General features: G+C 54.1%; 1 protein-coding gene across 4 annotated transcripts; it reads right to left on the bottom strand.

The window, feature by feature from the left end:
* Positions 1–610: 610 nt before the first annotated feature.
* On the bottom strand, positions 611–24,178 carry IFNLR1 (interferon lambda receptor 1; the record flags this gene model as incomplete). 4 transcript variants are annotated; one of them, XM_084873360.1, is made up of 7 exons in its annotated part: positions 611–5,409; positions 6,701–6,831; positions 7,138–7,297; positions 9,888–10,030; positions 12,768–12,955; positions 18,503–18,626; positions 24,083–24,178. In XM_084873360.1, 7 exons carry the CDS (start codon positions 24,156–24,158, stop codon positions 4,663–4,665), a joined length of 1,569 nt encoding a protein of 522 aa, XP_084729486.1. In that variant the 3' UTR covers positions 611–4,662. The 4 variants fall into 4 exon arrangements, with proteins under 4 accessions (XP_084729486.1, XP_084729489.1, XP_084729488.1 ...); XM_084873363.1 differs by having other exon boundaries at positions 9,921–10,030; XM_084873362.1 differs by lacking the exon at positions 24,083–24,178 and adding an exon at positions 23,266–23,373.
* Between the last annotated feature and the right edge of the window lie 3,012 nt (positions 24,179–27,190).

The following is a 27,190-nucleotide window of genomic DNA, read 5'->3' as shown; positions in this document are numbered from 1 at the left end:
ACAACCTGTAAGACAGCGCCGGGCAGTTACCAGGTGGCCTGACAGAATGGCTGGAGAATCTCATTGGCCAGCTGCTGGAATGAGTTTGGGTTTGCAAGGCCAGCCGAGAGAATGCTCTGGATCCTTCCATGGACCAGAGCTGCAACAGGGTGAGCTACGAGGGTGTGGGCACAGCTCCGGCCTCGAGGTAGCAGGTGATGTGGGGTCCCACCCTCTCCCTATGGCATTCACCTTCCTCTTGCACTCACCTTGATGGATTCCAACCGCAAGTACCTGCAGCTCCTAGGGAGGGAGTCTGCAGATAAATCCCCCAGCTCCTGCCTCTGGCAGACAGACCTGCAGGGGGCGACACTGAACTCCCAACGCCCCTCAGGGGGCTGGGCCCCAAGGCCCAGGGCACTGACCTATTGGATTATGCGCCAGGACTGGCTGCCCTGCCCGTCTGGCTCCCCAGCACCACTAAGGATGCTTTCTGGAATGACAGCAGGGCTTTGTATCCCACAATCCTGGTCTCTGGCTCAGCGGCAGGGGACCCAACCCAAGACCCTTGTAGTCCAAACAGCTAGATGAGGAGCCTTTGAGAAATAAGACCACACGTGTTTCCATTCAGTTCTGCCTTTTTTCTCCAAAAAATAGAACTCTTTATTTACAACAGGATACCAACAAGCTTTAAGACGTTATTTAAATATGATATAAACATAGAAAATTAGAAATAAATACAAAAATCTAAGAACAATATATAAGCTTACAGGCGACCCCTGAACAACAGGAGTTTGAAAGGCACGGGTCCATTTACACACGGATTTTTTCCCTAATAAATACAATCGTGGGTCCGCAAAACACAGGATTTGTTCTTGTATTGTTATTTATTGCATTGCCACAGTAAACCTACTTTTGCCCGCCCCTGCAGGCAATCGGCTCTCCGTATCCCTGGATTTTGCATCCACAGATTCAACCAAACGTGGACGGAAAACAGTATTTTTGATCCATGGGTGGGAATTCACGGACGCGGAGGGCCGACTACATGCATTGTTCCACACCGCTCATTATAAAGGGTTAGAACAGGTGTGCATTTTGGTATCCGTGTGTAGGGGGTGTCCTGGAACCAATCCCGCCCGGATTCTGAGGTAAGACTGAAGTTTTGGGGGGCTTCAAAAGTTGTGTGTGGATTTTTAGCTGTGCAGGACGGGCCAGCACACCCCTCACTCCTTCCAGAGCCACGGCCGGTGTGGCTCAGTGGTTGAGTGTCAACCTATGAACCAGGAGTTCACAGTTGACTCCCGGTCAGGGCACATGTCAGGTTGCAGGCTCTGGCCCTCTGGCCCAGTAGGGGGCATGCAGGAGGCAGCCAATCAATGATTCTCTCTTATCACGGATGTTACTTTCTCCCTCCCTCACCCTTCCTCTCTGAAATCAATAAAATATATATATTTTTAAAAAATGAATTACATGATCAATACATAATTTTAAAAAGTCAGCTGTGCTCTGAAGAATGAAGCTGCTGCTTGAACCCGAGGCAGCAGCGCCCTTTGCCTGCCGGCCCTGAGCGTGGCCCGGACTGTGTGTGTGAAAGGGCTGAGCCCACCGGCCAGGTTACTACACTGTTTACCAGGCTCTCTCCGAATGCCTCCCACAGTGTTTAATGGTTTAATCACTAAAAGGGGCTGAAATTTAGATTTAAAAAGATCAGCTTATCTCTAAAATTAAACTTTGGGTGGGGGGGAGCTTAAAAACCGAGGTTTAATAATAGAAAGTGATTCCTACACCAGAGTGATCATAGCTCTTCGTTTTTGTTTTTTTTTTAAAAAAAAACACTTCATGCAGCGGCTCTGCTGGGTTGGAAGAACGTCAGAATTGATCAGAGATTAAACATGGCGGTGGCGTGAGTGGACCAAACTGGAAATGTAACCAAACTACAGGAAAACCACCCTGAAAAATCAACTGAAGACGAGCTGGAGAAAAGCCCTGAGAAGCAAGGATGGAAAGTGGAGACGGCACAGAGACTGACAGGAGGGGCGGAGAGGAGAGAGGGCTGCCCGGCACCCACAGACAGCAGCTGCAGTTCAGGGAGATGTCTCGCTGTGGGGTTCCCCCTGAGAACGCTGGGTCTAAACCCAGAGCACAGAGCCGAGAACGGGGCCCACAGAACACCTGGCTGTGAAAAGCAGCGGGTTGCCCTAACCCAGTGGTCGGCAAACGGCGGCTTGCGAGCCACACGTGGCTCTTTGGCCCCTTGAGTGTTCTAATGCCTCTTCTTCAAAATAGACCAAAAACCAACTTCTGAGCACGGGCCATGAAGTTTCAATCACACTGTATGTGCGCGCCCACATGTGGTATTTTGTGGAAGAGCCACACTCAAGGGGTCAAAGAGCCACATGTGGCTCGTGAGCGGCCGTTTGCTGACCACTGCCCTAACCAGTTTGAATAGAGCGTCGGCCTGTGGACAGAAAGGTCCCAGGTTCAGTTCCGGTCAAGGGCATGTACCTTGGTTGCGGGCATATCCCAGCAGATTGATGTTTCTCTCTCATCAATGTTTCTAACTCTCTATCCCTCTCCCTTCCTCTCTGTAAAAAATCAATAAAATATATTTAAAAAAAAAAAAAAAAAAAAAAAAGCAGCAGGCCGTCGGCCAGCAGAGAGGCTGGAAATGCAGGCACCCTCCTGAGACTCCGAGACTAACCATCAGCCTGCAGACAGAGGTGGGTGTCAGAGGCTTTGAGCCTTTGCCTGATCTCCTTTGGGCCCGGGGCTGGAAAGGCAGACCCTGGGGCACTTCTCGGCCCTTCCCAAAGGCACCCAGCCAGCAGAGGGAGCCACAGGCTGTGGATTGCTGAGAGCGCCAAACAGGGGACTCAGCGCCGGTCACAAACAGCGTCTGACACTGTCCTGCACTAGAGACTGGGAGCCATAGCAGATCTACCCAATACACAGACACAAACCCAATGGGCAGCCAAATGGGGAGACAAAAAAACAACCCCCCCTCCCCAATGAAAGAACAAGAGCATTCTCCAGAAGAGCTAAACGAAATGGAGATACAACTTATCAGCTGTAGAGTTTACAATAATGATGGCGAAGATGCTCCACAGCCTGAGAAAAGATATGGTAACTATGAAAAAAGACCAGTGGGAAGTAAAGACTGACAGAGCACTAATAAGGTACACGCTGGAAGGAACACACAGCAGATTAGGGGGGGCCGGGGATCGGATCCGTGAATCAGAAAGGACCTGAGCCTTCATCTGGGCATTTGCCTGGGAGCTGGCCCTGAGTCCGGCCTCACCCAGTTTACTCTCTCTTCCCCCACAACCTCCCGCGCTCAGTGAGGCGGACAACTTCCACCCCACAGAAATGCACACACATGTGCACGCGTGTGTGTGTGTGTGTGTGAGTCCCAGCAGTGAGGGCCTCCTGCCAGCTTCAGGCCCCTCGGAAGCCCTGGCTGTGACCTCAGCCCTGAGCTGACACGGCCAGGATAACAGGGGTGGGACCTGCTGGCCACAGACCAAAGAGCTCACCTTAGGGACAAACACAGGAAGTCAACACCTCAGCTTCTCCTCACAAGGTCTTGTTCCCTCTGGGTGAACACACAGCAATGCTCATCCCTACACTGATGGGTGTAGGTTCACAAGGTGAACACCCACCACCACCAGGAACAACCTGTTTCTAGAAGGTTCTCCATAACGAGAAGGAAGACGGGACTTCCTATAACCACAGCGGTCACCCAAAGTGCTGTTTGCAACAGGGGTCGCAGCCCACGAGCCCACCTCCAACAAATCAGACCCCCCTGGAGGACGGACCATTTGCTTTTTAACTGGGAAGAGGGAGGTCCCCTTGGGCTGGGTTCTGGCTTCTGCGAACTCCATTCCTGGACCAGGAGGTGGAGACAGGGAGGGTGGGAGACATGAGGTAGATGAGAGGTTAGACAAGCTGAGAGGTGAATGCTTCCTGGTGCTGAGTCCAAGGTCACAGGTGGGAGATGCCCAGAGGTCCCCTCAGAGCCTGGGCAGGTGGAGGGAGCAGACCATGTCGCACGCCCCTCTCTCTCAGGACCCGCCCCCCTCCCCACGCCCAGGGGGGAGTCGCAGACGAGGAAATCCAGGAGGAGGAAGCCACCCAACCAGGAAGTGGAAGAATCTTCGGACTCTGGTCTACCTGAGGGTACACCTGTGCGATTCCACGGCTGGAGACTGGGATTTGAATGACGGCCGCCCTCTCCCTTCCCCTCCAGCACCCTCTGCCAACTAGGTTTTTCCTCCTGGGGGTCCGCCCGAGGGGGCTCATGCGTCAGGAGGCCCAGCCTCGGGGAGGAGGCTGACACAGCGGTGCCTCCGAGTGTCCTCTCCCCACTCCAGACGGCCCTGGTGGTGTCACCACAGATGCCCGCTCTGACCCGGTCTCACCTGCTTCGTGTTGTCTGGGGACAGAGGGGCGACCTGACCTCAGCCCATCCTGTCCTCTAGTGCGCTAGTGGCTCAGCCCAGGGCTGCGGGGCCGCGGGAGGGGTGGCTTCTTACTGCTCCACCCGGCCCGCAGACAGCCTCCCGCCGGGGTCCGGGGCGCTGCGGGAACCAGGGCTGCCCCGGACCACGCTCCCAGGCTCCCAGTCTCCGTGGCACCTCCAGGAGGCTCAGCAGCACCGGATTCGGCAGGAAGCCGGGGGACAGCTCACCTGGCCATGTAATGTCCCAGCGTCCTACTCCTGGCTCCGGTCCCCCAGCTTCCAGCACCTCTGTCCTCAGTTTCTGATTCCCCTCCATCCTCCTCCTCCTCCTCCTCTTCCTCCTCCTCCTCCTCCTCCTCCTCCTCCTTCTCGGCGGCGTTGCTGTCCCAGGAGAAGGTCAGTGTCCGGAGAGAGACGGGAGGCTCCCCGGGGACCAGTTCCCGCCTTGGCGTCGGGGAGCCCCAGCTGGCCCAGGAGATGCTGCTCCCCTGGAGCTCCTCCAGGGACCCCACGTCCTGGGAGGACTCGGGGGCCGGGAGGGGCTCCGGGCACCTGCTCCCGCCCGGCCCTCTGCCCGGCGCCTTCTTGGCCATGTAGCCCGAGGACCCGGCCTCCTCCAGGAGGGAGGAGCCGCCGGAGCTGGCCCCGCTGCCGTCTGAAGCGTCGCAAGCAGGACAGCCTTCGGCCTGGTCGCCTGCCTCCGGGCGCCCCGGGGCCTGGTGCTCCTGCTCCAGGAAACCGGGGGGCACGAGGTAGGGCTGGACGATGACGTTGTCCTCCTCCTCCTCCTCCTCCTCCTCCTCCTCGGCACCGTCCTCTGGCCCGGCCTGAGTGGTGGCTGCGGCCCTGCCTCTCGGGGTCCGCCTGACCCTTCTGGCCAGTTCCTTCTGGGGACAGAGGGTCAAGCCCTCCAGAGTCTCGGGGCCACTGGGCTGGAAGGTGGCCGCGGGGTATCTGTGTCCAGAAAAGTCCTGGTTTGGGGGAGGGGAGACGAGCAGAAGGTCAGGCTTTCCCGAGGCAGGACGGCTCTCCCTGGGGTCCCCGGAAACAGGCCCTGAGCCAAGGACGCACACGGACACCGTGTCTCCGGAGGTGATCCCAGGAGAGGACAGCAGGGGGGGAGCAGGTCAGACGGGGCCGGGGAGCGGCCACTGAGATGGGTGTCATCAGGCAAGTGACACCTAAGGCAGCCGGAGCCTAACCTGCCGGAAACTCGGCAGCCAGTGCAGTGCCATGAGGTGAGGGGGCAGGGGGAAGCAGTGCCCCTCCCTGGCACTTGCAGCCTGCCATGTGCACTGGCAGAGTAGACCCCAGAGGCCAGAGACAGCCCCCAGGGTGCAGGTGCTAGCTGCTGGGAAGAACTTTTAGAAACGCTTCCTCCCTGCTCTGGCCGGCATTGCTCAATGGTTAGAGCACCGGCTTGCACACCAGAGCATCTCAGGTTCGATTCCTGGTGAGGGCATGGACCTGGGTTGCAGGTTCGATCCCCACCCCTGGTCAGGGCACATGTGGGAGGCAACACAATTGATGTGTCTCTCTCACATCAATGTTTCTCTCTCTTTCTCTCCCCCCCCCCCTTTTCCTACTCCCTCCCTTCCACTCTCTCTAAAAAAATCAATGGGAAAATATCCTTACTCCCCAGGCGAGAATCAAAAAAAATACTCTCTCCCACATGGCAGGGACACTCAGAATTCATCCTCAAAGCCCCCACCCCAGCCCAGTGCCCACTGAGCCTCACCTACGGCCCAGCTTCCCGCATGAGCCTGACCCACCTGACCTGCCAGGCTTCCCCGGCCTCCGCGTGCCAAGGGAGTGAGCCGGCGGACAGGGAGGGACAGGGAGGGACAGGGAGGGACAGGGAGGGGACAGGGAGGGGACTCTGGGGTCGGCCTGGGCCGGGCTCACCGGGGCAGACTGTGAACTAAGTGACCCTAAGGGACCCTTCTACGTCTTCCCCTTAGGGCACCTTTTCCTGCCCTCCCTTTGTGGGCTGGCCTCTCTCTGCGCCCCAAGGCTGGGGGTCGTGCTCTCGGCCCCGACAAATCCTGAGCGGAGACGAAATTATTTAACTCACAGGGACTTGAGGCCCTTCTCCCTCCCAGGTATGGGCACTGGGCGCCAAAGGAATGAATTACTGATCGTGGGAATGTAGATGCGAGGAAAGGAGGTGTTCTGCCGTCTGGGCCGCCTTGCCAATCCATCTGAGCGACCGCTGAGTCTACCCCGCTCCCTTGCCCAGGCGCACCCCCGGGTTTGCCGTACCAGTGCCCGGGGCATCTTCGCCCGCTGGAACCAGGGGTTCCCGGGGAAGCTCCTCCAGATCACGCAGCCCATGGCGACGACCAGCAGCAGCAGCAGCACCGGCGGTAGCGCCAGGAGTGCCCAGTGGACTCCTGGGAAATAATAAGGATGAGGAAGAAGCAACAACGGCTCCGGTTTACCGACTGCCTCCGTCCCGGGGGCTTCCCTTACACACACAGTTCTTCCTGCTTATTTGTTTTTTCACACCTCATCCCAGTCCCAGTCCTCCCAAGAATAAACCCAGGCTCCAGATGGCAGGAACCAGTTAGGGAAGCGGCCCAAAGACACACAGGGAGTGTGGTGGAGCCGGGGTTTCCGTCGAGGTGAGCCTGTCTCTAGACGCATGCCCCTAACCACCACATCATGAAGCTCCTGACGCGGTCCCACTGTGCACCCACCTGGGGCCCCCAGGGAGAAGCAGGTGGGCTCGGAGAACTCGCTCCATTTAGGGTCACCGAAGTCGTAGATGGTTCTGGCGCTGAGGCAGTGGTACCCTATGGCATCCGCCTGCAGGGGGATCTGGACTGGCTGGCCATGGGAGGTCTCTGGGAACTGGGTCTGTTTGGAGAAAGAAGCAGAGGTGAGCAGACCTGTTGTGGGAACCAGCTCTGCCCAGCCAGAATGGGGTGGGGTTGGCAGCTGTGGTCCTGCAACTTCTTTTCCTGCAACCAAGTTCAAGTGTTCAGGAAGCACTGCCCAGCACTGTCTGGCTTCTTTTCTGCTGAGTTTCGAGGTAGCGATGGTCTGGGTTCAAAAGCATCCTTGCCATTCAGGGTCACTCCCTGCCCCCTGCCCCCTCCCCCCTGCCATTCAGGGTCACTCCCTGCCCCCTGCCCCCTCCCCCCTGCCATTCAGGGTCACTCCCTGACCCCTGCCCCCTCCCCCCTGCCATTCAGGGTCACTCCCTGACCCTCCCCCCCTCCCCCCTGCCATTCAGGGTCACTCCCTGCCCCCTGCCCCCTCCCCCCTGCCATTCAGGGTCACTCCCTGACCCTTCCCCCCTCCCCCCTGCCATTCAGGGTCACTCCCTGCCCTCTGCCCCCTGCCCAGGGCCTGCTGGTCTTCACTTTGAGGGGCATATCCCTCAGACTTCCTGCCCCAAGGGCATCACACTTATTTGGGGGGCATCACAGACAATGCAGTATGTGGCTCCTGAGCACCTGAAGTGTGGCCAGGCCAAACTGGGATGGGCTCCGAGTATAAAATACACACTGGCTTTCCAAGACTAAGGGAAGGAGAATGTCAAATATCTCAATAACTTTTACATTAATTGCATGTTGAAGCGGTAACATTCTATTGGATGAAATAGAAGTCTATTATGAAAACTAAATTCACCTGTTTCTTCATTCAGGCGTCTACCCTATGCCGCCATCTTGGTTTCTCCCTTTTCTTTTTATTTAATTTAACAAGGAACATTTAAAATTACATATCAGGCTGGTATTACATTTCTTTCTTCCTTTTCAAAGATATTTGTATTGATTTTTGAGATAGGGGAGAGGGAGAGGAAGAGAGAGAGAAAGAGGGGGGAGAGAAACATCAATGTGAGAATGGAACATCTGTGGGCTGTCTCCTCCACCCCCTCCACCAGGAACAGAGCCCATGAACCAGACATGTGTCCTGACAGAAATTGAACCGGCAACCTTTTGGTGCACGGATGATGTCCAACCCACCGAGCCACACCGGCCGGGGCTGCATTCCCTTTCTATTGGAGAGTACTGGTCGAGGGCCGTGGTTGGCAAACGGCGGCTCCCGAGCCACACACGGCTCTTTGGTCCCTAGAGTGTGGCTCTTCCACAAAATACCACGAGTGGGCGCGCACGTACAGGGCGATTGAAACCTCGTGGCCCATGCGCAGAAGTCGGTTTTCGGCTTGGGCGAGTCTATTTTGAAGAAGAGGCGTTAGAACACTCGAGGGGCCAAAGAGCCGTGTGTGGCTTGAGAGCCACGGTTTGCCGACCACTGGTCTAGAGTCTCCATAAGGTTCTGGAAGGCATGGACCACATCCAATGGTGTACGTCCTGCGAACCAGAGGACGCGGGAGGTCAGGAGGGCGAGTGTGGGTTCAGAGAAAGAAAAAGGAGTAAGGATGGGGTCAGTCGACCATACAGCCTGTGGGCAGACCTGGCTGCCGGCTTTTTAAAAAGCAATACTGGAAAGCACCGAAGCCTGCATTTACATACAGTCTCTGGTTCCTTCCGTGTCACAGATGCAGAGCTACGTAGCCGTGACAGACTACAGTGGCGGTCGGTCGCCAACCGGAGTTCCGCGAGGTGCGAAAGGTTGGCGACTGCTGGACCACAGGGTCTGCAAAGCCACAGGTATTTACAGCTGGCCCTTTAAAAAGTACGCCAACCCTGCTGTAAACACAGACAGACAGACATGCACCCACAGAGAACAAGTCTGAAGCTGGACAGATACCAAAGACGTAATTTGTAGTCATCTCTGATACTTTTGGTTTTCCTTGTAGAGCTCATGTGTATTTTCTGATTTTTTTTTTTTTTTTCTATAATGAATCCAGTGGCTTGGCAAGCAGGCCTTCTGTAGCTCACCATAGTTCAATCAGATTTTATTATTAAAAAACCAAAAAAACCAAAAACAAACAAGTGGTTTCAAAATTTAAACAATATATTAGTTAGAAAATGGCTGTGCTGGCCGAAACCGGTTTGGCTCAGTGGATAGAGCATCGGCCTGCGGACCAAAAGGTCCCAGGTTCGATTCCGGTCAAGGCATGTACCTTGGTTGCAGGCACATCCCCGGTAGGGGTTGTGCAGGAGGCAGCTGATCGATGATTCTCTCTCATTGATGTTTCTAGCTCTCTATCCCTCTCTCTTCCTCTCTGTAAAAAATCAATAAAACATATTTAAAAAAAAAAGAAAAAAAGAAATGCTGAGATATTGGAGAAAATGGCCTGAAATTATTCTTTCCACTTTTTTGCTGTGCTGTAACCACCTAGAAGGCGCAGGGACAGGACGCCCTGCACTCGGCCTGGCAGGTGGAGAAGGGCGGGGACGTGCCACGGTGAAGGGTCTGCAGGGAGGCTTCCCGGAGGAGGCGTGCAGGCCCGAGGCCGGGAGGGTGAGGAGCAGGGGGTTCGGTGGGGCCGTGGAGGAAGGGGGCACAAGTCGGGGGCAGGAGAGGGGCTTCCCACCTTGTTCCCAGTCCCCTCCTTCCAGAAATCCACCTGGTACTTCAGGTCCGACGGGGGCATGCAGGGGGGCAGCTGGTAGGTAGCATTGACCTTCAGGACCTCCTCTGTCTGAGTGACCACCAGGATGGGCGGGGCCGGCTCCACTGCGGAAACAGAACAGGACGTGTCAGGACGCTCCGGGCCGCGGGGCGCCCACGGCCCGCCTCCAGGGGAGCCTGCTCCTCGCCCAGCCCAGAGCGCGGTCCGGGAGAGGGGAGCGGGCACTGGTGCTTGTCAGACACCTGCTGTGCAGCAGGGGCCTGCCAGCCACTTTATTTTATTTTATTATTTTATTTTGTTTTGTTTTGTTTTATTGTATTGTATTGTATTTTATTTTATTTTATTTTAATTTTATTTTATTTTAATTTTATTGTATTTTATTTATTTTTTAAAATATATTTTATTGATTTTTTACAGAGAGGAAAGGAGAGGGATAGAGTTAAAAACTTTGATCAGCTGCCTCCTGCAGATCCCACACTGGGGATGTGCCCACAACCAAGGTACATGCCCTGACCGGAATCGAACCTGGGACCCTTCAGTCCGCAGGCCGACGCTCTATCCACGAAGCCAAACTGGTTTCGGCATTTTTTTTTAAAGCCCTGCACTAGTCCCATTTCACAGAAGGGCACGCTGAGGCTTAGGGAGGTGAATGACCAGGCCACACTCGTAGTAAACCTGCCTTTGTTCATGCTGTCCCTCGTACCGTCACATGCCACTGGCCTGCCAGAATCCTGCCCTTATGCACTGGCTTCCTATGGCTGCTCCCACACATCACCACCAACGTGGTGGCGTAAAGCAGCCACATCTGTTGTCTCGCAGTGCTGCAGGTCAGAGTCCGGGCACAGGGACCATGTGTGATGCTCTGGGCAAGGAACTGAGGGTAAAAGGGAGATGAGGCCTCCATGGGTCCTGACCTGCAGGAACTGAAAGAAATTAGGGGGAGGCCTAGCCGGTGTGGCTCAGTGGTTAGAGGGTCGGCCTGTGAACGGAAAGGTCCCGCGTTCGATTCCGGTCAAGGGCACATGCCTGGGTTGTGGGCTCGATCCCCAGTGGGGGGACTTGCAGGAGGCAGCTGATCCATGATTCTCTTTCATCGTGGATGTTTCTATCTCTCTCTCCCTCTTCCTTTCTCTCTGAAATCAATTAAAAAATATATATATATATATATATAAATACACACACACATACACACACACACACACACACACATATATATATATATATATATATATATATATATATATATATATACACATACTTATATATGAAATTAGGGGGAAATGAAATATAAAAACTGCTGAAACTGGTTTGGCTCAGTGGATAGAGCATCGGCTGTGAAAGGAAAGGTCCCACGTTTGATTCCAATCAAGGGCACATGCCTGGGTTGTGGGCTCAATCCCCAGTGGGGGGACTTGCAGGAGGCAGCCGATCCATGATTTTCTCATCATGGATGTTTCTATCTCTCTCTCCCTCTTCCTTTCTCTCTGAAATTAATTAAAAAAAAAAATATATATATATATATATATATATATATATATATATATATATATATATGAAATTATGAAAAAGTGAAATATAAATACTGCCCAAACCGGTTTGGCTCAGTGGATAGAGCGTCAGCCTGCAGACTGAAGGGTTCTGGGTTCGATTCCGGTCAAGGGCATGTGCCTTGGTTGTGGGTACATCCCCAGTAGGGGGTGTGCAGGAGGCAGCTATTCGATGACTCTCTCTCATCGATATTTCTAACTATCTCTCTCCCTTCCTATCTGTAAAAAAATCAATAAAATATATTTTTTAAAAAAAAGAAAAGAAATATAAAAACTACCAAAACTTAAGAGAGAAAGTGGCCAGGGCCACAGTGGAGGGCAGAAAAAGGCAGGAAGGGTCATTCAGGGTTGGGGTGTGCTGCAGGAAAATCAGGGGGGCTTCAGGGAGGAGGCGGCAAAAAAAAAAAGTAACTAAAAAAAAAAAAGGCAATCTCCTGTCTGAATCGTTCCCTCCATTTCTATCCATCCAACCATTCAGTGCTTCGTCCACGGTTCTTCTAGCAGGACTTCCCCTGTTCCTGCCTCCCATCCCTCCTTCCCAGACAACATTTCCTCCTCCCTCTCCACCCTTTCCAGCCAATCAGCCTACGTTTCTGCTCACCCATCCATCCTTCTTTCCTTTCCACCTATCTTCCCTCCCTTATTTTCCTTCCTTCATTCGTTTGTTCATTTCTCTTCCCCCGCCTCCCCTCCCTTCCCAGCCCTTCCTACACAGCCAGCCTTGCTTCAGTGCTCTCTAACCACTGATCCACCCACCCATCCGCCTTTCCTTCTTGTCCTCCCTCTCCCCATCCACACTTGCTTCCTTCAAGTATAATCAATGCCTGTACGGTTCATGACCAAGGCAGTGCTCGATAGAAGATCAGAAATATCATAGTAAGAGGTGCCGGCTGGCCGAAACCGGTTTGGCTCAGTGGTAGAGCATCGGTCTGCGGACTGAAAGGTCCCAGGTTTGATTCCGGTCAGGGGCATGTACGTTGGTTGCGGGCACATCCCCGGTGTGCAAGAGGCAGCTGGTCGATGTTTCTCTCTCATCGACGTTTCTAGCTCTCTCTCTCTCTCCCTTCCTCTCTATAAAAAATCAATAAAATCAATAAAATATATTACAAAAAAAAAAGAGGTACAGGCTGAATTGTGGCCCGAACTCCCTGCCACGAAGTCAGGCCGCTTGGAGCCGGGCCGGGGCCAGGGCGCTGTCCCGGGGACGTGGGGGACAGACGGTCGCACGGCCGGGCCACTGAGCCAGGTGCTTGGACAGAGGGCCTCCCGCCCAGACCCCGACGCACACACCCACCTTCAAAAAGGTACTCCAGGTACTGGGACTCCACCCAGGGGGACCTGGTGCCGGGGGCAACCGCCTGCACGCGGCCCTTGAACTTGTTGAACAGGTCCTGCTTCTCCAGGCACATCAGGGAGCAGGTCAGCTCTGTGGTTGGGGCGCACCATCTCACCTTCCGCCACCGTCTGGGGGTTGCCAGGAAGCTGAGGGAGGAAACAGAGGCGCATTGGGCCGTGGACGCGGCTTCCTGGGACACGGGGACCTACAGGACAAGGGATCCACCCCTCTGTCCTCCGTCCGTCCGTCCGTCCGTCTCTCCAGCTCAGGCTCTGGAGAGACATGCGAGCGCGGGTGGGAACTGTGGCTCCGGCCCCCACCAGCCCTGGGACCCTCTGCAGGGAACAGCCCTGAGCCCCGGGCTCCTCCCCTGTGTCATGGTGGCTGCTACTGCAACAATTTTGCACATTTATTCGTTCGGGCACTTATGGACCAACCCCCTGCTGTGTGCCAGGCACCCCGCTGGGGGCTGTGTGGGTGTCAGAGGGGGACATGCAGGCCCACGACTCCGACCTCCTGAGAACGCTGAGCTCAGAGACCTGGGGGAACGGCCATGCGTGACGGACGAGGCCCTCGGAAACCTGCGCGCGGGCGGGAGGAGAGGAGGGATGCCGGGCACATTAACCAGATTAAGTCCTGGTCAGGGCAGTGGCCACAGGGCCACGTGGCAGTGGCCGCTCTCGAAAGGCGGCTCAGGACCTCGGAGGCCACAGCGCCAGGAAGGGTGTCAGGGGAAGGCCCGGGGGCAGGACCAGCAAAAGGAAAAGCCCTGCGATGGGGAGGATCCGGACGAGAGCCAGGAGGCCAGGGAGGAGGAGGCTGTGCACAGACGGGGGATGAGGGTGGGGAGGGGCCTGGGCAGAGCAGGTGGCCACACCGTCCTGGTAAGGAGTCTGGCTTTCATTCCAAGTGTGATCGGGAGCCACGGGGAGGTTCTGAACAGGGGACTGATCGAATTTAAGTTTCCATTTTTTAAAAAATATATTTTTATTGATTTTTTACAGAGAGGAAGGGAGAGGGATAGAGAGTTAGAAACATCAATGAGAGAGAATAATAGATCAGCTGCCTCCTGCACACCCCCTACTGGGGATGTGCCCGCAACCAAGGTATATGCCCTTGACCGGAATCAAACCTGGGACCCTTCAGTCAGCAGGCCAATACTCTATCCACTGAGCCAAACCAGATATGGCTAATTTATATTTTTAGAAAATTACTGGGAAACCAGCAAGGAGGCTGCCGCCATGATCCGAGAGAAGGGGTTGAATTCAGGATATATTTTGGAGCAAAAAATAGACAAACTACAGGAAGAAACAGAAAACCCATAATTACAGTGAGGAAAAAAAAATCTTTTTTTTTTTAAATCAATCTTTATTGTTCATATTATTACAAAGGTTCCTCATTTCTTCCCCCTTCCACCAGGTTCCCACCCCACCCTCTGCCCCCTCCCCACCCCCCATTGTCCTCATCCATAGGTGCACAGTTTATGTTCTGTCTCTTCCTCCCTCCCTTTCCCTGAGAACAGTCAGTCCACTCCCCTCCCATATCACCGACTCTACTACAATGAACTGCTATTATTGTTCATCAGGTTTTTCAATCTCCTTTTGTTGTTGTTGTAATCCAATTCCATCCATAGCTGCTGGTTGGAATTGGATTACCTGTTCTGGGTGGGAAGGGCTTGTCATTCCCTTTCTCCATTAAAATTAAGGTGTTAGCTTTAAAACCTCTTTTTGGCAAGAGACCTTAAACTTTCAGAACTTTAAATTTTTCAGATAGTAAATCAGTTACTTAGCATTTTCTCAAATCAATAATACCTTCACATGCCCAGGGATACACTTCACACAAAAGACATTTCCAAATAGATCAACCAACCTCATCCAGGCCCCACACAAGGCACTCACAGATCAACACCCCAGCGCTATACTAACTCAACACATCCAGATCTAAGCCTTCCTCATTTGATTCAGCAGACCCTCAAGTTCCCCCAAAAGTTTCCAGCCATGTCTGAGAAGAGAAAAAAAAATCTTAATACAACTAAGCAATTAACAATTAAACAAAGATAAATAATGAAAAATATAAAAAATGAACCAATAATTATCGAAGTTTGTCTAATGAACACACAGAGGACAAACGGAACAAACTGGGTAAGCCACAGCGTTGAAGCCCTAACCCCCAATGTTCCTGCACAGTAGTCTCCCCTTATCTGAGGGGGGTGTGTTCCAAGACGCCCAGGAGATGCCTGAAACTGCCGAGAATATCATGTCTTTGATAAAGTTTAATTTACAAATTAGAAACAGTAAGAGAGTAATAATAACTAATACTAAATGATATTACCATGACACTACATGATAATAAAAGTTATGTGAATGTGGTCTCTCTGGCTCTGATAACCAAACTGATCATGGAGACGGCCGCTGAGTGACTAGCAGGCGGGCGGCGTACACAGCGTGGATAGGCTGGGTCAGGTTGTTCATGTCCTGCAATGGGGCGGGGGTGGTGGTGCCAGATTTCACAACGCTCCTCAGAACGGCGTGCCGTGTAACACTGAGGAAGTGTTTATTTTTGGAATTTTCCATTTAGTATTTCTGAACTGTGGTTGACTCCGGGTAACTGAAACCATCCGAAAGCCAAACCACGAATAAGGTGAGGCTGCGGTATTTGGGGACAGGCCCTTTAAAGATGTTATTAATGTTAAACATGGTCATAGGTTGAAGACTGGTGTTCTTAAAAGAAGAGGGAGGGACAGCAGGGACAGAGGAAAGGCCAGGTGAGGAGGTGGCCACCTGCAAGCCCAGGAGAGAGGCCTCAGGAGAAAGCAAACACACCGACACCTTGATCTTGGACTGCCAGCCTCCAGATCTGGGAGACACGAATTTCCGTTGTTTAAGCCTTGCCCCCACCCCAGTTTATGATAGTTTGCTGTGGCAGCCCTAGCAAGCTAAGCTAAACACACTCAGGTTTCGGCACCATGGTGGGGTGCTGATGCAGCAAATATTGGAAAAGGTGGAAGTGGTTTTAGAACTGGGTAGAGGCTGGCAGAGTTTTGAGGTGCATGTTGGAAAAAGTCAAGACTGCCTTGAAAAGACTGTGGGTAGGAATATGGGTGTTCCAGGTGGTTCTGGGGAGATCTCAGGTGGGAAGGAGGAATGTCTTATTGGAAACTGAAGGAAAGGTGAGCCTTGGTATAGAGAGGCAAGGAGCTGCAGAACGACTAGCATCCACCTATGAAAATTACTAAAAATTCCATAATGTCAGTGTTCAGCCTGGGTTTAGATTTCATCACTGTCCCTTACATGTCTTTTTATAAATAACTAGGTTGGATCAAAATCCCAGAGAAATCCTCATGTAGGGGAAAAAAAAAAAAAAAGAGGCAAAGAGCATGGTTGAATCTCGTTCTAGTGTTTTTTGGAAAGTAGAAGTTAGAAATGATGAACTTGGGCCCTAACCGGTTTGGCTCAGTGGATAGAGCGTCAGCCTGAAGACTGAAAGAAAGGTCCCAAGTTCGATTCCAGTCAAGGGCATTTACCTTGGTTGTGGGCACATCCTCATTGGGAGGTATGCAGGAGGTAGCTGATTGATGTTTCTCTCTCATCGATGTTTCTAACTCTCTATGAAAAATAGAGAGTTAGTTCCTCTCTGTGAAAAAAAATCAATAAAACATATATTTTTAAAAGAAGTGATGAACTTGGTGTTCAGCTGAGGAGGTTTCAATGGAAAGTGTTGAAGATGTAACCTGGTTTCTCCTTTCTGCTTGTGGTAAAATGAGGAGGGAGAAGAGCAATAAATAGAAAATGGAAGATTTGAAAAATTCTCAGCTTATGCATATCGCAGGAAGCGAGAAAGCAGACTCTGGAGAGCATACCAAGAGGGTGGCTAAAGAAAGCTTGGTTGTGGCTGATTTCAGGTTTTAGGTTAGAAATCGTGCAAATGAGCCTGAAACATCTTGTCGTAACAACAAAAGATACCAGAGGCGACTGGGGTCAAGTTCAAAGCACTCAGGAGCCAAGGTGAGGAGCCTTGTGCTGGCCAGGCTCCACTGAGTAGAATGAGTTCCCACAGATGGAAACCATCAGGCATGTTCAAACAACTTGAGTTCATAAGAATAATAAAAGGAAAAAGGAGTCCATGACTATTTGGGAGGCGACAGAGAACCAAATCATTATCTTGAAAACTGGTAAATAAAAGGAGGGGGAAAAAAGCCCAAGCAGGGCTCCTGTCTTGCCTGTTTGAAAAGTACCTCTGAAGATCCAATACTATAAAGAAAGCACCTCTTTCTAAAATAATTCCCACTATAGAATAAAAATGATGCAATTAGAATAGGACCGTTCTGCAGATCTCACAGGTGTTTAGACAGTGCAAAAGAGAAGGCAAATATCGCAAAGGTCCAGAGGGTGACCTTCGAGCTCTTTAATCCACTTACCACAGCCCCACTCTTATTTTTTTAAAGATTTTAAAAATATATATATTTTATTTAAATATATTTTATTGATTTTTTTTACAGAGAGGAAGAGAGAAGGATAGAGAACTAGAAACATCGATGAGAGAGAAACATCGACCAGCTGCCTCCTGCACATCCCCTACCAGGTATGTGCCCGCAACTAAGGTCCATGCCCTTGACAAGAATCGAACCTGGGACCTTTCAGTCTGCAGACCGATGCTCTCTCCACTGAGTCAAACTGGTTAGGGCCCTGCCCCACTCTTTCCAGCCGTGTGACCCTGAGCAAAAGGCATTCATGGTGCAGAGCGGAGCCCCTGCCTCCTTCCTCCAAAGACCGTGGGAGATTAGACACGGTTAATGCATCGGCTCAGTGCTGACCTAACCGCACGCACACAACAGTGTTAGGTGCTCTCTGCCTCCTGACACGGCTCTGCACGGCTCCTTCTTCCGAAAGCTCTCCTGCAGCCTGTCCTCCGAGCCAGGCCCCCGTCACTCACACCTGGGTGCTAAGGGCAGAGGGACGGAGATGGGATAGGAAGAGCACGAACTCTGGGGCCAGACAGACTTGGGATTTCCTTCTGGCTCCGTCGCCAGCTTCCTGGACGTGACCTATCACGGCAGCTCCCCGGACGGGGCCCTGAGCCCAGGGCAGTGCTCCCCTCCCTGCGCCCTCCTCCTCCCCAATGGGAGATCAAGGCTCCGGAGGGTGAGCTTCGATCCACTTCCCCTCCCGCTACAGACCCTCCCGTGACTCCCGTCCGTGTGCCGAGACGGGGAAGCCGTGGGCATCTTCCGTTGCCTCTGGGTGGGCAGGGGCTGCCTGGCCTGCCATGCTGGGAAGGACGCTGGCGGGGAGGCTGTGTGCAGGCTCCGTGGGGAACAGGGTGACCGTCTAGTGACTGATGCCCCGCACGGGCTCTGCAGGAGACCCCATGCCCCCCTCATCGCCCGAACACCTCCAAGCCCTGAATCCAGGCCCCCAGGAATCCAGTCGCTCCACCCAAGCCCTGCTCCGACTCTTCTCAAAGATCCACCCTCACCCCCGGCAGGCCCATCCCCCGGGCACTGCTCCCCGCTCAGCACCATCCCCACCTCCAGACCGTTACCCAGCGCCCTCTCCGGGTACCGGCCACATGCCATCTCCCGGGGACCCAGAGAGCCTGCCAAGGCTGCCCCATGGAGAGCAGCTTCCCCAGGAAGGCCCTCCCGCCCCTGCCACCCCCTCAGCCTCCCCCCACCGGCCGGAGGCTCCCCTCACCTCTGATAGGCCACTCGATAGGTCACGTCCTGGGGGTTGCCGGGCCCGGGGAGCCACGTCAGGTACACGCCGAAGTCCCGGGAGAGCAGCGTCACGTTCTGGGGAGGGGCCAGGGGGGGCCTCCCTGCGGGGGAGGAAGAGGCGTGAGGCCCGGAGCTCGGGGCTCATCCTGACCTGGGCCTTTCGGAGCTGCAGAGCGGCGTGGCGGGCCAGGAACCAGGAGCCTCTGGTGGCTGAGGCAGGGGGGCCGTGGTGGAGGCTGGGGGTCAGGGTCCCTGTGACGGCCACACCAGAGTGGCTGGACTGCAGCCTCGTACCCTCCACATGCCTAGCAGCCCACCTGCCCCTGAGCTCCTGCCCACTCTGCCCCCTGAGGGTCCCAGGAGACCACAGAGCAGGGCCATCTGGGTCTCCCGGCGACAGGAGGGGACAGCCACAGGGTCTCCATGAGCAGGTGCTCTGCCCGGTTCCCAGCCACATCCCAGAGCCCGCCTGCAATGGACCCTGCACATAGTAGATGCGCAATAAATATCTGAACCAGGCCCCGGCCGGTGTGGCTCAGTGGATAGAGCGTCGGCCTGTGGACTGAAGGGTCCCGGGTTCGATTCTGGTCAAGGGCATGTACCTTGGTTGTGGGCACATCCCCAGGTGGGGGCATGTAGGAGGCAGCTGATGGATGTTTCTCTCTCATCGATGTTTCTAGCTCTGTATCCCTCTCCCTTCCTCTCTGAAAAAAAAAAAAAAAAAAAAAAAAAAAAAAAGATCAAGAAATAAAATATCCGAACCAATCCTGGGGTAACTTGGATGATTCTGAAGACCTTCCAGCGGGGCTCCCTGCTCCCAACCTTGTCTCCACACAACAGCAGACGTTCAAGTGGAAGTCAGATCCTGCCCCGCTCTGCCCCACCCCTCTGCCCCGTGCGTCCTCTCCTCCGGCCACACTGGCCTTTCGGCTGCTCCTCAGGAACGCCAGGCACGCGCTGGGAACAGCCAGGAGCAGCCAGCACTGTCCCCCCCCCCCCCCACCCTCACTTCCCCTGGTCCCGCCGAGAACCCTCTCTGCCACGTGCATCTGATTACACAACTGCCCAGGCCATGCCCTGCCCTCGCCTGTGAATAAAGTCCACCATCCTTATCACAGAGCGTGAGGCCCTGCCCGGCCCGGCCCGGCCCGGCCCTCCGGCTGGCCTCTTCCCCACAGGCTCTCGGGCTGCGCCAGTCCGCCCTCGTGACCTTCTCAAGAACCACGGAGCTCTCTGAGGTGACTCTGAACCCAGGTGTCTTTGACTGCCAGGCATTCAGCATCTAATCTTTCATGTATTTATTTCTGTTAATTCTCACCTGAGGATATTTCTTTTTCTATTGATTTTTTTAGAGAGAGTGGAAGGATGGGAGGGAGGAAGAGAGAGAGACAGACAGACAGAGAGAGGGAAACATTGATGTGAGAGAGACACATCGATTGGTAGCCTCCTACACGTGCCCCACCTGGGGCTGGGGGTGGAACCTAAAACCCAGGTATGGGCTCTTAAATCAAACCTGCAACCCTTTGGTGAGTGGGCCAATGCTCTAACCACTGAGAACACTGGCCAGGGCCATCATCTAATCTTTTAAAGACTCCATTCGAATGCCACTTCCTCCAGGGAGCCTTCCCTGACTTCTCTAAGAAGTGGTGATGCTAGCGGGCGAATGTGTATTGTGTCCTAACTACATTGCCTGCATTTCCTCTCTCAAACCTCCCCACCCCCCTAGGTCAGCGGTCCGCAAACAGTGGCTCACAAGCCACATGCGGCTCTTGGGCCCCTTGAGTAATTTTTAGCAAAGGCCAGCTCAGGAGTATCCTAATTCAGTTAATAACAATGTACCTATCTATATAGTTTAAGTTTAAAAAAAAAAACTTGGCTCTTAAAAGACGCCAGTCGTCATCCTGTTGGTATTTGGCTCTGCGGACTCATGAGTTTGCCGACCACTGCCCCGGGCATCTGTACTAATCGTGATCATCACATTGAGGGCGAGGACACGGAGGCCCTCTCAGCTAGTGAGCTGTGGAACCAGAACTCAAATGGAGGCCTAGCCAACCCCGAAGTCTGGGCTCCTGACCACACGGCCTCCGCACGGGGCCTGTTCAGATTTATTCTCCCAACGCCAATGGGCCGTTATTGGTCAGCAATGTCTATGGGCCACTGGGTGCCGAGGTTTCAGAGAAAACAACTCCATCCCTGCCCCGCAGGCGCCCGTGGACCCAGGGAGAACCAGTGCCCTGCAGTGCCCCCTGGGCCCCGACAGAAACCCACCCAGATGACAGAAGAGTTACAGAAGGGCTTTGGGGAGAGACAGGCCAGTCCTACTGACGGCTCTCCGCTGGGCTCCCTACCCCGGCCTTCCGGGCCCCGATAGGCGTGCCCGTGTCCTTGCGTTGAAGACGGCTCGCTGGGATGCTGGTGCGGCCACTGCTCCCAGCTTCCGGGTTTTCCAGCAGACGGCTGGCTGGAGGCCACAGGGCAGAATGCTGCCCACCAGAGCAGCTGCCCTTTCCAGAGCTTCCAACAGCCGCCAGAGGCGGGTTTGGCATTTTACACACAAACCTCAATCAGTCCTGAGGACGGACCGCCCGTGGGGTAGTGTCCATGGAGAGGGGGGGGCAGTAGGCCGGGAGACTGACGGCGAATCATTTGCTCGAGGCTACGCAGCTAGTTCGTGTGGGAGCCAGGATGCGAACCTGGATCCAGCTGAACTTCACCCTAACTCCGTGGTCGGCAAACATGCGGCTCTTTGGCCCCTTGAGTGTGGCTCTTCCACAAAATGCCACGGCCTGGGCGAGTCTATTTTGGAGAAGTGCCGTCAGAAGAAGTTTAAGTTTAAAAAATTTGGCTCTCAAAAGAAATTTCAATTGTTGTCCATATTTGGCTCTGCGGACTAATGAGTTTGCCGGCCACTGCCCTAATACATCACACCACAGTTTGTGTTGCATAAATTAAAAAATCCCTCGGGAGCCCAGCCGGTGTGGCTCAGTGGTTGGAGCATCGACCTATGAACCAGGAGGTCACTGTTTGATTCCTAGTCAGGGTACATGCCTGGAGTTCAGGCAACATCCCCAGTAGGGGGCGTGCAGGAGGCAGCCAATCAATGATTCTCATCATTGATGTTTCTCTCTCCCTCTCCCTTCCCCTCCGAAATCAATAAAAATATATTTAAAAAAAAATAAAATGAATAAAGGTCTCGCGGGGAAAGCTCAGTTAGGTCTGGACAAGAAAGGAACTGAGCTTGACAGTGACACTGGGAGCCAGAGGACCCCTCCTCCCCTCCCCTACGCTGTCCCTCATCAGCTGCAAAGACACTCCCTGCCAGGGGCTGGGGCACCCCTGAGCGGACCTCAGTAGCTGAACAGCCCTGTGCCAACCGCCCAAGCCACAGGCAGGGCCTACCAGGATGGCTTCAGCCTGCCTTCGCTGGTCTGTGTCCCACCTCTGCCTCCTTCCTGGGCAATTCATTGCTCTCTGAGCCTCCGTTTTCTACCACAGAAAAGGGAGAAAGTAATCTCTATCATAGGACGCCTGGGCTGGCTGGAAAGCTTAAATAGGATGACGTGGTGCCCAGCACAAACAAGTTGCTCCATGAAAGTTGTCTCTGCTGAAACCGCTTTGGCTCAGTGGATAGAGCATCGGTCTGAGGACTGAAAGGTCCCAGGTTTGATTCCTGCCAAGGGCATGTACTTTGGTTGAGGGCTCATCTCCAGTAGGGGGTGTGCAAGAGGCAGCTGGTCGATGTTTCTCTCTCATTGATGTTTCTAGCTCTCCCTTCCTCTCTGTAAAAAAATCAATAAAATATATATATTTTTAAAGTCTCTAAATTAAGGTGACCAGACATCCCAATTTTTAACAATTTGTCCCGCGTCCCGCAGCATTTTAAAACAGTCCTGATTTTTGTAAAAAAATCAATAAAATATATATGAAAAGAAAAAGAAAAGAAGGGGGCTTAGGACAGTCACCCCGGAGCACCGCTGACCAGGGCTCCTCTCCCTCAGGCCGAGGGGCGCACCTGACACCCCGCAGGAGGTGGGGGCTGCGGGGCAGGCAGGCCCCGGTCTGATACCCCCGGGAGGCTCAGCGCGGGGTGAACGTGGCGGGCAGGACCCCGGGGTGGGGGTCGGGGGGGACCCCTAAAATGCACGATAGGAATGAATGCAGCGGTTTACATCGGTCTCTCCCCCGCTCCCCGGGAGCCGCGCTGGCATTCGGAAACGGGGGGTTCCTGAGGAAAGGAACGTCCAGGCTCCGGTGGGTGGGCCAGGCGGCCAGCGCCCCGGGCACTGCGGCCCCGAGGCTCCGGCCACGCCCCTCCCTGCTCGGAGCTCGGGTCCGAGGGTGGACGCGCTCGCCCGGGTGTCCCGCGGCCCCCCACTCCCCCGCACCCCCCGTACCTTCACCTCCAGCAGACCGCGTCCCCCCGCACCCCTACCTCCGGCGGGCCGTACTCTCCCGCGCCCCCGCACCCTCCCGCGCCTCACCACCCGCACCCTCACCTCCAGGGGACCGCGCCCCCCGCACCCCTTCCTCCAGCGGACCGTACCCCCGCACCCCTACCTCCAGCGGACCGTACCCCCCCCGCACCCCTTCCTCCAGCGGACCGCGCCCCCCGCACCACTTCCTCCAGCGGACCGTACACCACCCCCCGCACCCCTACCTCCGGCGGACCGCGCCCCCGCACCCCTACCTCCAGCGGACCGTACCCCCCTCCCCCCGCACCCTCACCTCGGGCACCCCTACCTCCGGCGGGCCGCAGCAGGCACAGGAGCAGGAGGGCCCAGCGCCCGGGCCGGGTCATGTCGGCCCTTCTCCGGCGCCCGGAGGGCCGGTCTGCCCCCGCTCACCGCCCCGCCCCCGCTCACCGCCCCGCCCCCGCTCACCGCCCCGCCCCCCCTCACCGCCCCGCCTCCGCTCACCGGCCGCAGGTGACAGGCCGGCAGCCAATGGGAGGCCGGGCCCGGGGACCGCCCCCCCTCACCGCCCCGCCTCCGCTCACCGCCCCGCCTCCGCTCACCACCCCGCCTCCGCTCACCGGCCGCAGGTGACAGGCCGGCAGCCAATGGGAGGCCGGGCCCGGGGACCGCCCCCGCCCCCGCTCACCACCCCGCCTCCGCTCACCGGCCGCAGGTGACAGGCCGGCAGCCAATGGGAGGCCGGGCCCGGGGACCGGCCCCGGGGGCCGGGGCTCTGCGGGGGCTTCCCCCGGGGGCGCCCCGCGGCGGGACGGAGGCTCGGGCTCTGGGCTCCGGGCTCCCTGGCGCGTGCACTTGGCTGTTTTTGCCGGAGCCCGGGTGCGGGTGCGGGGACCGTGAATCGGTGTGTGCGAGGAGGAAAGTGTTTTTTTTTTTAATTAATAATCAGCGTTAGGAATCCCAGGACGAGGTTTTTAACGGGACCGCGGAGCGTCCAGGGCCCGTGGGACAGCCAGCCTCGCTGGGGACACCGCCGCGGGACCTGAGCGTGTGTTCTGGGCCCACACTGAGCCAAGCGCTTTAACGGAGAGCAATCATGCAACTAATGCAATTAATGCATTATTGCTTTGATCTCCCCGCCTTACCGGAATCCAGGGGGTTGGTCCCGTGGCTCTCCGCATTCCCACGGGCTTCTTCCCCCAAGCCTGGCTTGCGATACATTCCCTCAGTAGCAAGTACTGTTCAGGGCAGAAACGTAATATTGGGAACTAGCTATTCGCAATCAGAAATAAATATTCTTCGTGCTCTGTGAACCATGATTGTTTTGTTCTGATTAAAGAAAGCATGTTCTAACTTGCCAGGTGTTCCGGGAACTGCCTGTCATTGTGGAGAGATTTACAACCTCTTTGGCTGAAACAATTGAGTCCCGAGGGATCTGCTCTTCACCACCCACCCCCAACCCTAAAGCCTGTAATCTAGTCCTGAGTGCCCAGACAGAGGCACCCACGCTCTATGACTCCTCCCCCAGCCTACATGACTGGTAACCTGTAGTGATTATCTTGGGCCTGCAGTTCCTGCTTTCCCACCTCATCTTTGTCCATGAGCAGTTGGGTTATGGGAAGAGGCAGAGCAGATGTTTGCGGATGACCTGCTGCTCTCCCATCCTGCCAGCAGGCATTATGGGAATAAACGCTCCTATATGACTCAACCCTGTCTCTTCTGAATTGGCTGAAGTAGTGACAGGCAGCCCGGACCCCTTGGTTGTCCGGTTAGAGTACTACCAAAATATTGTTATGGGGTCGAACCTTGGGTTCAAAATAAGACCACCGGAGGCTGATGATTAATTAAAAAGCAGGCAAAGATGTATTGAAATATCTGGCCAGGTCAGACGCGAGAGCACCACACGCAGGTGGTCTCCACACAACTGCACTGTTTCAGGGGTAGGCAGTCCCTTTTAAAGGTTAAAACCACAGGAATTTTCCTTTGTTCTAAATTCTAAATCCTAAAGACTACATTCTAAAGACTGGGGTCAGCCGGCAGGGTCGTTGCTAGTCACATCCTGCTGGACATTGGAATGTGGCCCTATCCTGCAATAGCCTATAACACAGAAGCAGAGCTCAGCGGTTATCTACAGTTTCTATCTCTGAAGGTTACTGAGTCAGTGGGAATTACTCTCCTGTGCTCCTGGTCCCAGGCAAGGGAAAATTGCCTTAGCCCATTAAAAAAAAAAAAAAAAAAGTCTGTCTGTAGGCACGAGTAACAGCTTTGAGAGGTATACACCAATATGTTCGTGGTTGTTACCTCTGGGTGATGAGGACTTTTTATTTTTTTTTATATATTTTTATTGATTTCAGAGAGGAAGGAAGAGGGAGAGAGAGCTAGAAACATCAGTGATGAGAGAGAGTCATTGATTGGCTGCCTCCTGCACAGCCCCACTGGGGATGGACCCTTGACCGGAATCGAACCTGGGACCCTTCAGTCCGCAGGCCGATGCTCTATCCACTGAGCCAAACCTGGTAGGGCTGATGAGAAGTTTTTAAAATTCCTTCTTTCTGCGTATGTTTATTTTTATACATTTTCAATTGTGCGTTGCTTTTCCAACAAGAAAAGTCACTTTTATTCTAAAAATAATCATAGCTCTCCTTTATTAAATATATTCTTTTTTTTATATAAAGAATTTTTTAAAATATATTTTATTGATTTTTTACAGAGAGGAAGGGAGAGAGATAGAGAGCTAGAAACATCGATGAGAGAGAAACATCGACCAGCTGCCTCCTGCACACCCCCTACCAGGGATGTGCCCGCAACCAATGTACATGCCCTTGACCGGAATCGAACCCGGGACCTTTCAGTCTGCAGACCGACGCTCTACCGCTGAGCCAAACCGGTTTTGGCTAAATACATTCTTTTCTGTCCTTCCACAACACTTAAAGGAGGCACTGCCGCTTCTTTTTTTTATAAATCCTCCCTGAGGATATTTTCCCATTGATTTTTAGAGAGAGGGAAAGACCGAGAGAAATATCGATATCTGCAGTCTGATACTCTATCCACTGAGCTAAAAGGGCTTGGGGCCTTTACAGATGAGAAAACTGTCATTCTGAGAACCCAGAGAGCTTATGCAGGCGCCGGACTGGGTTCCACTCGCCTCTGGGCCGGGCAACCACAGTGCAGCTGTGACCAAGCCCCTGCACCAGGAGCAGACATGCGGGCAGCAGAGAGAAGTATCTGTCGCAGGTGCTGGCTCTCGCTGGGATCCCAGCAGTTCTTGGGAGAGAGAATGCACTCTCACAGAACTTACTGGGTTTCCCTGGGTGCCAGCATTCAGAAATTTCAGGGTAGCCCTGGGGTTTGCATCGTGCCTTCAGCCCAATCGATACTTCCTCACAGGGGCTCACAGGGGCCATGGCTGGACCTCAGAGGCAAGGAAAGGGGCCTCACGTGGCAGGCACACTCTTACGTTTCTTGGAATTTCTTCTGAAATTATGACTTTGTAGCAGAATAAAATAACCAGTCTCTCTGACTCCATCTGGATTGAGCCTGCCCAGTTCCGTTAACAAGTACATCAGTAACTTCCTAGTCCTGCCCGTAGAAGGTATGCTTATCCCTAGAGGATTCTCATCTGTAGACTGATTATTTAAAGATTTATAGGAACCTCATGCCGGCGGCCACAGCTAGGTGACCAATGCAAAGAAGTTTCACAATCTTCTTGGACCTTTCCTAAGGTCCAGATGTCTGTGGTGACCAATCACTTTCTGAGCTCAAAGTTCCCCCCTTTCCCAGACATAAGAGAGCCTACATTCTGTACTTTCTCCAGAAGGTTCTTTGGGACGCTAGTCTGCCACCTTCTTGGCTGGCTGGATTTTCGATGACGTTGCTTTCCTTGCCTGTGCCCCATGTCATTCGACGGGTGGCTGTCGTGCAGCGAGCAGCTCTAGCTTTCATTTGATTACAACTTCATTAACCCACCGCAGCCGTTCCCGGCCCAGCACCCCGCTGGGCGGGAGCATTTCTGCGGTGGGACCTTACCTGCTCTGCCGGTGGATGTTGGTCTGCATGTGGCACCTGCTCATTTCGCTTGCTCTCCCTTTCCCTCCACCCCATCGTTTCGCGTTAGGAAACCGTTTGTCTGGGTGCCTTGGTGCATCCATACAAGGTGGGGCAAAAGTCCGTTTACAGTTGTGAGTAGGCAAAACAAGGGTTTATTCTTGTATTGTTACTGATTATTGTATTACTAGAGGCCTGGTGCATGACAT

The sequence above is a fragment of the Pipistrellus hanaki genome (genome assembly GCF_964339955.1).
Source record: "Pipistrellus hanaki genome assembly, chromosome: 2".
Classification (NCBI taxonomy): Eukaryota; Metazoa; Chordata; class Mammalia; order Chiroptera; family Vespertilionidae; genus Pipistrellus; species Pipistrellus hanaki.
This window is presented reverse-complemented; position numbering and strand designations above follow the sequence as displayed.